This window comes from Monodelphis domestica, chromosome 6, assembly GCF_027887165.1.
Source record: "Monodelphis domestica isolate mMonDom1 chromosome 6, mMonDom1.pri, whole genome shotgun sequence".
Classification (NCBI taxonomy): Eukaryota; Metazoa; Chordata; class Mammalia; order Didelphimorphia; family Didelphidae; genus Monodelphis; species Monodelphis domestica.
Window position 1 is genome coordinate 76209916 of NC_077232.1, and position 12484 is coordinate 76222399.

Below are 12484 nucleotides of genomic sequence, written 5' to 3' on the forward strand. Positions count from 1 at the left end.
TCTTATCTCCCAACTCCAGACATTTTCATTGGCTGTCCTCCAAGCTTACAATGTCCTTCCCTCTACATCTTTACCTCTTGGCATCTCTGGCTTTCTTCAAGTCCTATCTTACATCCCACCTTCTAAAGGAAGCCTTTCTCAATACCTCATCAGTCTAGTGCCTTCCCTCCCATGATTATTTTCCATTTATCTTCTATATAGATTGTATGTATGACATTTGCATGTTGTCCCTCCTAAATAGGCTGTTTCTTGAGAGCAAGAGTATTAAAAAACCCCCACCAACTTTCTTTATATTCCAAGGGCTTATTAGCACAGTACCCAGCATATAGTAGGTGCTTAATATTTATTGGCTTGCAAAAGAGTGGGAATATTTCTTGAATCCCACCCTTTCCTCAATAGGTAATTGAAGTTTTTCTGCAATACTATGCCACCTACCTTTTTCCTCTAATACTCCTCCAATCTCTCCGCTCCATAAGCTCCTAATCTATTTCTAAGCCTGTTTGGGTCTCTTGGGGGAAATTATAACATAGAACATCTAAGCAATAACCAGGTGCCCACTAAAGCAGTTGTCCAGGTGTGACCTTCACTGCAGATCATTACACTGTCTTTCTTCCTCAACACATCCCTCTTTCAAACTTCCCTTAATATAGTTGAGGGCACCACAATTTTTCTAGTCAGATTGTGAACCCAGGTGCACACTGGTGTCTATCCCAAGTCAGTTGCCAAATCTTGTCATTTCTACTTCTATAACATTTCCTGCATCTGTCCTAGCCACAACCTAGTTTAGGTCCTCATGGCCTCTTGTCTGGGCTGCTGCCATAGCCTCCTAATTCCTCTCCTGGCTTCATTTCACCTTTCTATAATCTTCTACAAGCTGCCAAAATAACTGACAAATCTGATCATGTTACTCCTCTTTTCAACAAATTCTGGGCCGCCACCCCCACTAACTATAGAACTAAACTTTTAAATATTGTTTCCTCTTTAGCACATCATTTAAAGATGTCTATTTTCTGATTAAGTTTTATAATGTTCTAGATTATTAGAACAGCAGTAATGCATACATTCTGTAAATATTTAAGTAACTATACATATGTTGGGGGTATACACTCAAATTTTACCAAGGAAGTGGCAGGATTAAAAAAGTTTTAGAGACCACTGCTTTGGAGAAGCAAGAATGGGAGTTGGTGGCAGCCCACTGGCTGCTTAAAAGATCTATTGGGAAAGCCTATGGTATCAGCTAGGAATTCTTGCCCAGGATGATTCTGATTCCTTGTCTCTCTTTATTAGGAAAAGTAGATATACATATAAACTGAAATCAACCATCTCTACAAACTGAAACCCCCAAGTCAAATTTATTTGGGGTTCCATTATGAGAAAGAAGTAACAATGTTATAAGGTATGGTAGTAGTGGAAGAGCTGGTATTAGAAGTTGGGTCTCTGTTATAGTTCAATGTTTCTTTGATCTACACATCTAAGCAAGTTTCTGATTTAATCATTTTACCCCTTTGTTTGTTTGTACTGTGAATATTGATGCTAAATGTGATGCTAAGGCTCTAGTTTATTCTCTTTTTTTCAGGCAGGAAGAGATTCATATACTTTAGAATGATTTTCAACAATTGCAATTGGGGAAAAGCCAGGTCTCCTTTTTATACAGACTAAAAATTAAATTGGCCTACCTATACTCTATTCTCCTAATAAAATCTAATTGGTTTTATTGTTAAGATGTACAAATTTGTTCTATACATTTCCAAGACTGCTATCTAAAACTGTGAATGAAGTTTTAGAAATAATTTGACATTTCTCATAGAGGCTAATATGGGTATTATAAGAAAATTCTTTATTTCAATACTTTTTTGGAAAAAAGATGAATGTGAATTAGGACTTATGCTTTCTCCTATACTTATTAGAATGCTAACTGATCATCTTTTTATCCTATACTTGATTAAAATAATTCACTTTCTTTGGACTTAAATATGATCTTACTTCATTATATGGACTCTTCAAAAACTATTGAGAACCAATGTGCCCATCCTTGTACTGGGAGGTATAAGGGAAGTGAGATAGTTATCTGCTTCTTAGGAGTTTAGTTGGGGAGCCCTAACCACTCTCAGAAAGCAACAATAATCGCCAACATTTTCCAAAGAAAAAACAAAAAACCATATAAACAAGATCTTTAGTGAGTGTTTCAGATTAGAAGTCTTATATTAGTAGAAAGAAAGGAGCGATTGGGAACAGAAATTAGGCAGGAGACAGATGGCAAAGACCATAAGGGGATTTGAGCTGGGCCATGAAGGTTGGCTAAGATATAGCTAGAGGTCAAAAGAGTTATTTTAGGTAGTGAGAAAGTTTCAGCAATAGCAACAAAGTGGAAATAAGAAATGTGTGTGAGTTGAAGGGTTTGTGTTATGAAGTAGTGGTAATTAGATTTAAAGAGAGGTGTTTGGGTTTGACAAAAAGATAAGAAGCAGCCATTTTGCGAAACCACAGAACTATAGCTGGAAGGGACTATTGAGGCCTAGAACATACAACCTCCTCATTTTACCAAAAAGGAAAATGATGCCAGGGAGGATATTCATCTGAGTTTTGAATAGAGGCCATATGACTCCAAGCCTCTCTATTATAACGAGGCCTCACAGTGAGAGATCCTTAAACAGAGAGGTCACACATTTAAAGCAGTGCTTTAAGAAATGTTTAAAAGCTCCCCTAAAGGTCAGCTGAGAGCCTGACACAGTAACCCAGGCACAAACAAGGTGGGGAGGACCTGGAACAGGTGGGATAAGTATTTTGATGTCTTAGGCAAAGTAGGAAAATTATGCCATTTCTCTTTATCAATCTGAGATTTCATTGTAGCCCCTGAAATTTTCCTTGTTGCACCGTCAATTCTTAGGCATTATGGAGAACTAAATTCTCTGGTATTTAACACACAGCTATTTAGAAAGAGTTATATTATAAAACAACCCTCAGATCTCCTAGTGTGTTGTTTAACCTCACTTGGCTAACTTCCTTTTCCTTACTGGCTGTGGGGTCTAGACTAAGGTAGTAGATAAAAACAAAGAAAAAAGAATAAATCCAAGAACTACTTTGAAAGAAGAATTAAAAAGACTTGGTGGCAGACAAGATAGTTAGGGGCTAAGCTAAGGGATGATGATTACAACATTCTAGCTATAGAAACTAGAGGTCTGGCATTACTGATTATATGACCAAGTGTGGAAAGGGAGGCAGTTTTATAAGGGAGAGCACAAGCATGCTTTTTGAACAATGATTCTAAATTAGTGGAAAAAAATAAGGATCATTGGGACATAATTTGGAAGGAAGAGGTAAACATTTGCAAACAAACCTGAGTACTACTTTGCTTACCTCAAAGGGAGATTTCTTACTTTTTATCTTTTGCCCTAAAGAAATCATGAAGCAATTTAACCTGCCTTGACCTCCACCACTGACAGCTTTGTTAACTCTAGGAGTTGCCCCAATTTCTCTGGGATGTTGAAAGTAATTGGCACTTAATGGGTCCAATCTGTGGCTCTCTTGCATGTATTCTAAATAAAGTCAATGGTCTGAAGTAAAAATCTTGTGAAAGTAATTCTCCAAAAGAGTTGCTATGATTTGGTGACTGGTACTTTAAAACATATACCTACTATTCATCACCACCACAGTTCCCATTGTCTGGAGCACACAAGGTGGTTTGAAGCCAGCTTTGCTCACAAAAGAAGAGAAGCAAAGGTGGCAGGGAAACAACAGTATGAACTGGTGGTAGGTAGAGCAGAAGGCAGATGTGCTTTTCTCATCACACCTAAAGCAGTGGATTAGGCCATGAGTTTGAATCTCAACTTTGCCATTTATTATCTCTGTGCCTTTGGGCAGGTTACTTTCCCTTCCTGGACCTCAGTTTCCTCATCTGTAAAATTAATTTGGATCAGAGATTACTAAGGTACCTTGTGTCCCTAAATCTATGATTTATGATCTATACTATCTATAATCACAGAATCTCAAGAGTTAGAAGAGATCTCAGAGACCATCTAATCCAACTTTTGTCTGAAAAGAGATGCCCTCTTCATACCAAACAAGTAGTTATTTAATCTTTATTTAAAGGAGAACTCACCATTTCCCTCCCTCCTTCCTCACAGCCAGAAGAAATCCATTACAACTTTGGGGTTCTAATTTTTAGGAACTTTTTATATCAAGTATAACTTAAAAAAAAATTTTTTTTTTACAACATAATACTCATTGCTCCTAGGTTTTTCCTTCCAGGGGAAAGCACAACAAATATAATCCAATTCTTCTCTCAATCTTCTACTTTAGAGACAGAAAAATGGAGTATGTAAAGTGTTTCAGGTGTTAGCACTATCCTTCCCATTCAGCCCCCCACCTCAATTTTCAACACATAATAGGGAAAAGAGAAATATTTACTGAAAGACTGAATAGAAGAAAGAATATATAGTCTTTGTGTGTACAAAACTGTAGAGTAGAAGAATCCTGAGAAGTCTTGTAGCTGAAGTAGTCCTGAGGTTGCTAGGTGGTTCAATGGGTATATTACTAGGCTTAAAGAGTTAAGAAGACCTGAGTATGTTTTAAATAAATGCTCATTTCCTTCCTTCATAGTCTATGAGCTACTGAATTTACCCAGGTGGTAGATCAATTCAATTAATCACTGAAAACACATGATGAATTCAGTAAGATCTACTCTTGCCTAACCTAACTCTCCAAGGAGGATGTCATTTTTTTTGTACTGCTTAACAGGCAGCATAGACCTTGTCCATAGGTGTCTCTGCTTACAGTGAAACTAATTTGGAGTCAAAACTAATGCTAATGTTAAAGACGATATGCACTTAAATCTTGAGCCAGTCAACCAGGTAAGTGAACAACATTCTATTACCTCTCTGTTCAGACTTGATCAAATACACAATATTGGGGTCAGGTCAATCTCAAGGCTTCTGTTTTCTCTTGCTTTGTGATAATATTAGCTTAAATAATAGTAACTCTCAAACAGATCTGAGACTTGCATATTATTCAACAATAACATGGATTTTTAAAGTAGTCATAGTCTCCAGTGAATTTCCTTAGGAATGTGTCCTTTGAACTCATGCTACTTTGAACATTTATTAATGACTTGAAAATAGTAATTGATGGTATGCATGTCAAATTTACAAATTAGAGAAAGACAGTAAGAACAGCTGTATTAATGACTGCATAACAGGGAGGGAGCAGTGCCATGAAAACCTAGATGGGATAAACAAGTGACAAAGATTATAGAGGTCAAAAAGAATGAGAAAAGGACGCTAGATTTGACAAGTAAGAGATCACTGGTATCTTGGGAGAGAGCAGTTTCATTAGAAAAATGAAGTTGGAAGCCAAACTACAAAGGATTTACAACCAAGAAAGTGGAGATACTGATTGTATAAGACTTTCTCAAGGAGTTTAGACACAAAAGGGAGGAAATATAGAGGACAACAGCTAATGGGAATGGTTGAATGAAGTGAAATTTTTCTTTTTAAAGGATAGGGAGAAATGTAAAAAATGACAAATGTAGAAAGGGCTATGGGAAAACAGGTACTACGGTATAACTACTGTTAAGAATTATGAATTGAGCTGGCCATTCCAGAAAAATCTGGATTATGCCCCAAAACCTATCAAATTGTACACACTGTTTGACTCAGTGCTATAATTTCTGGGTCTTCACTTCAACAAGATTAAAATAAAAAGAGAATTAGAATACATATGTATAAAAATGTTTATAACAGCTCTGATTTTGGTAAAAAAGAATCAGATACTTTAGAGGGAGGATACCAATCAATTAGAGAATAGTTGAATGAGTTACGGCATATGAATATGATAGTATACTATTAGGTTTTAAGAAATTATGAAGAGAATGGTTTCAGAAAAACCTGAGATTTGTCTGACTGATGAAAAGTCAAGTAATCAGTCCTAGGAGAATAATTTATATAATAACAATAATACAGTAAAACAAACAATTTTGAGAGACTTGGGAGGAAATTACTTCTAATCAACATAATGACCAACCACAATTCCAGAGAACTCATAATGAAACATGTCACCTACTTGTCTCCAAATATAGAGGTAATGGACTCAGAATGAAGTACTTTAAAAAAATATATGCCTAATGAGGGAACTTGTTTTGCTTGACTATACATATTTGTATCAGGTTTTATTTTTTCTTGGCGTTTTTCCCCCCCAAATGTGAGATAGGAGGTGGTGGGAAGGATATAATTTGCAAATGAAAATAATGTTGAAATAAAAGATTTAGTAATAACAAATGAGGCACTGCTGCAGAAAGTGGGATAGGATAAAAGATATATGAAGATAAATTTTACTTGGAAAGGAGATGGATCATCTTTTTGTATGAGAAAGGGGTGGAAGAGATAATGGAAACCATTTGAGTGATATGAGATGAAGACAGAGAGGGAGCTCTTCATGAAGAGCTTTAGTTTTTTCAGTGAAGTCTGAAGCTAAGTTCTCAGCTGAGGGTGGGGAGAACATGGAATGGTTTGGAATGGCTGAAGCAAGGGGGATAATTCAATTAGGGAGATCTAAAAGGATTGTTGTTTTTAAGTTGACAGTACAAAACATAACATGTGACATTGTTACAAAACAAACCAGTGGATCCAATCAGTTAGGTTATGTGATTCACTCCAGTTCTATTTTAGTAGCCCAAGAAGGGAAGGAAAGGCAATGGATGGTGTGAATGACACAAGGTTAGGTCTTTTCAAGGCATGATTGACAATAGGATAAAGGGGAAAGGAGTTTGAGTGTAGAGTTGAACTAAATCACTAAGGAGTCAGGATAGGGAAGGAAGGAGAACAGTAGCCAATGAAGGGTTGATGGTCTCCTAAAGAATTGTGTAGAGGGACTGAAGGTCATTATGATATAGTACAGGATTAGGGATGATAAGGAAGAAAGGGAAAGGTAGAGTGATAAAATATTAGATAAAGGCATTTCAGAGTTTATGAGCATGGAAGAGGAACACTTATGGATGATGTTTACTTGGGTGACAATTTATGTGTGTGGCTGAAGTGAATTAGAGGAATAAATCATGGGAAGTGACTAGAGAAAAACTAGGAAAAAGAGTGTTTGAGGAGTTTTGATCTATGTCGCAGTACTTTAGAATGATAGTAGGAGCTGGGGTGGGGAGAGACTATGAGACAGCCATTGAACTTCTTAAGAAGGACAGTATCCTGAGAGATGGCAGAAAACAGCTAACAGAATCTTGACTGGGTAATAAAATTCTGATTGAATGAACCTTTAAGTAAAGGTTATTGAGTGATTGGATCATAGAGGGTAAGTCTGTAACTGGCAGAGGGAAGTCATTCTCTAGATCTGTTTTATCTAAAACAAATTAAACCAGATAGTCTCTTGGGAGGGGGAAGGGGATGATCCTTTTTAGCTCAAAATGCTAAGTAAGTTTTAAGGAAATGATGAAAGTCAAGTAAAATAACTGGCTGTGCCAAGTTAACACACCTAATCCAATAATGCCCAAGGTCTCTCCTCGAATCCTGGCAGCTCCAGAAGCAACTTCTCTGATCTGTTCTACACTTTGGACTCTTGTGCCTTCTCGTAATGCCTGGTGAAGCCAGGTAGTTCGTCTATATAGGTTCAGGATGTGGCACATGGTAGAATCTGCGGTCTCTTCTACTGATGCAGCTGGCACATTGCATACTGCAATTCCTAATGAAAAGGAAAACAAGGGAAACACATGGAAAACTAGTTATATTTTTTCTATTCCTTCTAACTCTTCATTTGAAATTAGTTCACAAATACATGGTTCATTGTCAATTCTGAATTTGATTTTGTACCATATACTCACAGGTCTATGCCATCATGGTCTAAGGAAAAAAAAAAAAGCCAAAATTTGCACTCAGAAAGTCTTTATTCATCTTTTATATACTTGTAAGAACAATAGTATTCTTATGATCTGGTAGAATTCCTACGAGACATCACATTTTATGTGATTTTCAACCAGGTGGAATGACTAACTGGTCTGAGTCTCAACATGTGGCACAGATTGGAAAAGTACTCGGTGATTCTGGATGTTTTATCCATTCTTATTCTTCTCTCTTTTGAAATTTCATCCATAGATGTTATAGGTTTACACAGATTATATTGGATATGGAAGAGAAAATTCAGTAAATCACAGCTCCATGATTTATCAGTCAATTTTTTCTCTTCTTCATCTTCCTCAGGTTCAATGATCTGACTCCTAAATGCCTCAGGAACATCAGCTTTCTATCTTATTATCAGTGAAACAAATCCAACAGAAAATGTGTATTACTAGAACTATATTTCTCTTTTTTATCTTTAATTTTATTTAGTTTTAATCTTTAATATATTTAAAACAAATTCTGAAATAAGTTTTCCAAAGTTATATGATTTATGTTGTCTCCAATTCAATCTGGATTATACATTTATTATCAAACAAAACATATTTCTATAGTATTCATTTTTGCAAGTGAATAATCTTATAAAACCAAAACCCAAAATCATATGCCAAATAAACAACAAATCATGTTTTCATATGCATTTACATTCCAATATTTCTCTCTCTGGAGGTGGGATAACATTCTTTTTCATAAGTTCTTCATAATTGTTCTGTATCATCATATTGCCGTTAATAGCCAAGTCCATCACATTTGATTGTTCCACAATATTTCAATTATTGTGTATAAGTTCTCCTGGTTCTGCTTATTTTCACTCTGCTTCAGTTTATATGGGTCTTTACTGTAACTATATTTCTAACTCTGAGTTGCCTATAGGATTTTTTATAGTGATAAAATTAGAAATGTTTTGATATTTCAATGATTAAACATGCCTCTTCATTTTTAGCATCAAAATTATCCTTAAAAAAAAAAATCTAAAAATAAAGTATCTGGGCTCTTCTTGAAGCAGTCCCTTTTCTGCCCGGCTTCCACAATATGTTACTTCTTTAACACTGGTCCCAGGCCAAATATATAGTCAGGCTGTAACATGTGGGGTACATATAGTTATAGTTATGCTTATGAGGCACAATATGGATGTTTTTAGCTTCAAACAATCAAGAAAAGTGTCAATGCAGAAATACATCCCCAAAGTAACATCAAGAAAATGGACTGGCCTTACTGTCTTTTCTCCACTGATTAAAGAAAGAATTATTTTAGAGATCTCAACATAGTTTCCATATATTCAAGGAGAAACACTTCACCTTAGCTAAGTCTAACAGTATCATTAGAATGAGTTTCTAACTATAGCTTCAGCAACTGATATTTTAGTTACATAAAAAAGGAAGACCATCACTTGAATAGTGAGCTTAAAGTTTATCTTTCTTTAAAATGTGAATTTTCTTACTCTACCAGATAGGGTCATTCCTTGCTATTTTTTAAATGCCAAGAAAAAATAAAATTGATACTGATGTATAGATGTAAGTTTTCCCTTCTTTGCAGGACATTTCTGGTTTCTTGAGTCAAAATCTTGTATTACTAAAGGAAAACATTTTCATGGACATCTGATCTTGGTTCCCTTCTAAAATTAATTCTAATATGACATTCATTTTAAAATGATTTATCTTTTAGACTCTCCAAATGTAGGAGAATTTTTTTGAATCATTTGAGAAATGCTACCCAAATTACATTTTTAATACAGGCAGGCCAGGTGAGAAAAATGTGAAGACCTCTCTTGAAACATAGATAATACACATGGTGAGCCTAATATTTCAAACTGTTATTACTTAATTGAAAAGACTTGGGAGAAAGGAATAAAGCCTCAAGTTTTTTAGTCATAGGGGTTCCCTGACAATTTAAAATTACACTTAAAAGCTAATGTCCAAAGAATGTCCATTTGCAACTAAGGAATAAAAAACAATGCCAAAAGACCTCTATTCTTCATAATGCAGAGAAGTGCCTTTCTGGATGATCACAAACAACACTTCAGTCTTCTCTGAAGGAAGAACCAACAAGCTCTCCATGCAGATAACAACAAAGCCCAAAGATTGCTTTCCACTAAGTATATAATCTTTACAAACAGAGATAATGAAGTAAGCTCTGGCTAGGATGATTCCTCTAACCTAAGAAGTAAATATATATGCAACAACCAACATAAGCAGATCATTTCAAGAAAGAAGAAATCAGTGAAAACTATATTTCTGTAGCCTTGCTTTATGAGTGATTCCAAAATTCTGAATAACCATTGAAAATTTTTTCTTAAACTATGGTAAATTAGAGTATGAGAAACAGGAAACTACCAACCATGGGTCTAATATTTTTTGCTCAATTTTTCATTTTGAGTTTACGTCTCATGCTGCCATAATAGATCTTCAATAATTGATTTATCCATTTTACTGTCTGGAGGGAGAGCTATATTGACATTTACACTGGAGACAAAAAGAACTATATAATAAAAATAGACAAGTTGTTTTTCAAAATGAACAAGTTTTTTGATACTGATGGCACTGTGCCATCAGAGAATGTGGTCTGCTTAAGTATGAAAAACTCCCATGTACATATTTTAAAACTATAAGAGTTCAAATAGCTTGCTATAAGACTCCTACCTAAATCCCCAGCAGACTTGATGTCGATGTTATCAAAACCACTGCCAATTCGGACAATTATTCGAAGAGCTTTGAATTTCTCCAGATCTTCTCGCGTTAAAGTGATAGTGTGATACATCAAGGCACCCACTGCTTCATTTAGTACCTGGAATCAAGGGTAGAAAAAAGTCCTGTGAATGCTGATTTTTCAAGACTCAAAGACATTACAAAAATCATAGAGGATAGGGAAAAAGGTCTGCTGGTTTAGGTTTACATGAGTCCCACCCACTTATATAAAGAATTGTCTCTGCTATTTTGTTTATTTTTATTTTTTCTTACATGAGGCAAAGTCATGTGCCCAAGACCAATATGCTCATGGACTTATTGAGGATGAAAACCAAATGAAAGGTTCCTGACTGTCACAGGTCCATGACCTGCTTTTTACTAGGCTCTCTTCAATTGGCCATCTAATCCTACCCAGTTTCTACAGAGCACAGATCACTATATCTAGTTGTGCTTTTAACGATCACCTTCCTTGACAAAATTTATCTTTAAATCTTTTTTCGCTGAAATCCTGAATATATAATTTTGAAAGGGCTCAGTTAGTAGGAGAGTCTTTTTAATGCTAATTTTTATATTCCTACGGTCAAAGGATTTTGAACTAGAAGCCAATGCCCTCATTTTATATATAAGAAGTGGAGGCCCACAGAGTAGAAGACTTACCCAAGGTCACATAGATATGAAATAACAAGGCTAGGATTTAAAGGAATATCCTCTAATTCCAAGTCCTACTATACCAGAAGTTGTAATATATTTAGCTCAGTAATTTAGAAAAAAGGCTAGAGGCAGAGGGACAAAGGTCAGCAAGCTTTTATTTACCACTTTTTTTTTTGCTCAATTGCCCAATTGCCCAACAAGATCCTTATCAAGATTTCATGAGCATCTTCTTGAATTAGTCAATTATCCTAACTGCAGCACCAATATATTGCCCTAGTTGAACATACAGCCTGAATAAAGGTTACCACCCAGTGTCTGTTGTTGACAACAAAGAATTTTTAGACAATCTAGAAAACATTTTCAACCTTAATACTAATGCCTCCAACTTGAAACCACTCTCCATTTTTGGGAATTTTTAATTACAAAGTGCCTCTAGTTGAATTTTTACTCTACTAGGACAAAGCCAGGACTTGGGTCTAAGGCCTAGTGTTGGTGAAGGCATGGTATGGGTGGCATGGAAGGTGATGCTCTGTTCCCCTCGACATTTTTTGCATGCCCTGTCCCTTTGTCCAGTTGCCCAATATGAGCACTTTCTCCTCTGTCTGGGGTAATGCAAGGGGCTCACAAGCAGCTTGAAGTTGTAGTTCAGGCATGTAATCTTAAAAAGTGTTAGCCAATGCTGATCTAGGGGATCAGATAGCTTCCTTTTAGGGGGTAGTACTAACCAAAAGTTGGACTATTTCTTAAAAGATGAGGGAAGGCCTGGAAATTGCTTTAGTTCCTAACTCATCCTTCCCACCCCCATCAGCTATTGCTGCTACACAGTTTGTCCTCTTTCAAACTCTTCAAGTCCAGGACATGTGATGGTATCACAGAAGGGAGGCTGGGTTTATATATGCTAGTTACTGGCTCTGACAAGAAACTACTCATGCTCCTTCCACACTGAGGTAGCAGAGGCTAAGACCCTGCTGGGTTCATCTGAATCAGTTGAGAGGGTTTGTAGGGAGGGTCTGGTTTGGAGCAGGGAGGTCTTCTAGCCCACCGTGTGAACTGACAATCAAGAATAGTTTTTCTTTCCTGGGCTATAGGCATTTGGCCAAGCTGGGTTTAGTTACAGTAAATAAAATCAAACAGACCAACAATATACAATATTCTTGATGACTATATAAAGGCAGCTCCTTAGGTGGGATGGAAGATTCCTGAGAGCAAGTCCACATCTTTTTTATAATATATTTGAAAATATTTTTAAAAAATACT

The 12484-nt window shown here is 36.1% G+C and overlaps 1 protein-coding gene and 1 long non-coding RNA gene across 10 annotated transcripts in view; one reads left to right on the forward strand and one right to left on the reverse strand.

Moving 5' to 3' along the window:
* Positions 1-12484, forward strand: part of LOC103096093 (uncharacterized) — a 118105-nt gene that overhangs the window by 58003 nt on the left and 47618 nt on the right. The window lies entirely within an intron of this gene.
* CTBP1 (C-terminal binding protein 1) overlaps positions 1-12484 on the reverse strand; it is a 558787-nt gene that overhangs the window by 23321 nt on the left and 522982 nt on the right. For all 9 annotated transcript variants that reach the window (XM_056803644.1, XM_007496866.3, XM_007496867.3 and 6 more), the window contains 2 exons: positions 10532-10676; positions 7474-7680 (listed from right to left, as the gene is read on the reverse strand). In XM_056803644.1, coding sequence (XP_056659622.1) covers positions 7474-7680; positions 10532-10676 — 352 coding nt within the window. The remainder of the gene's footprint in view (positions 1-7473; positions 7681-10531; positions 10677-12484) is intronic.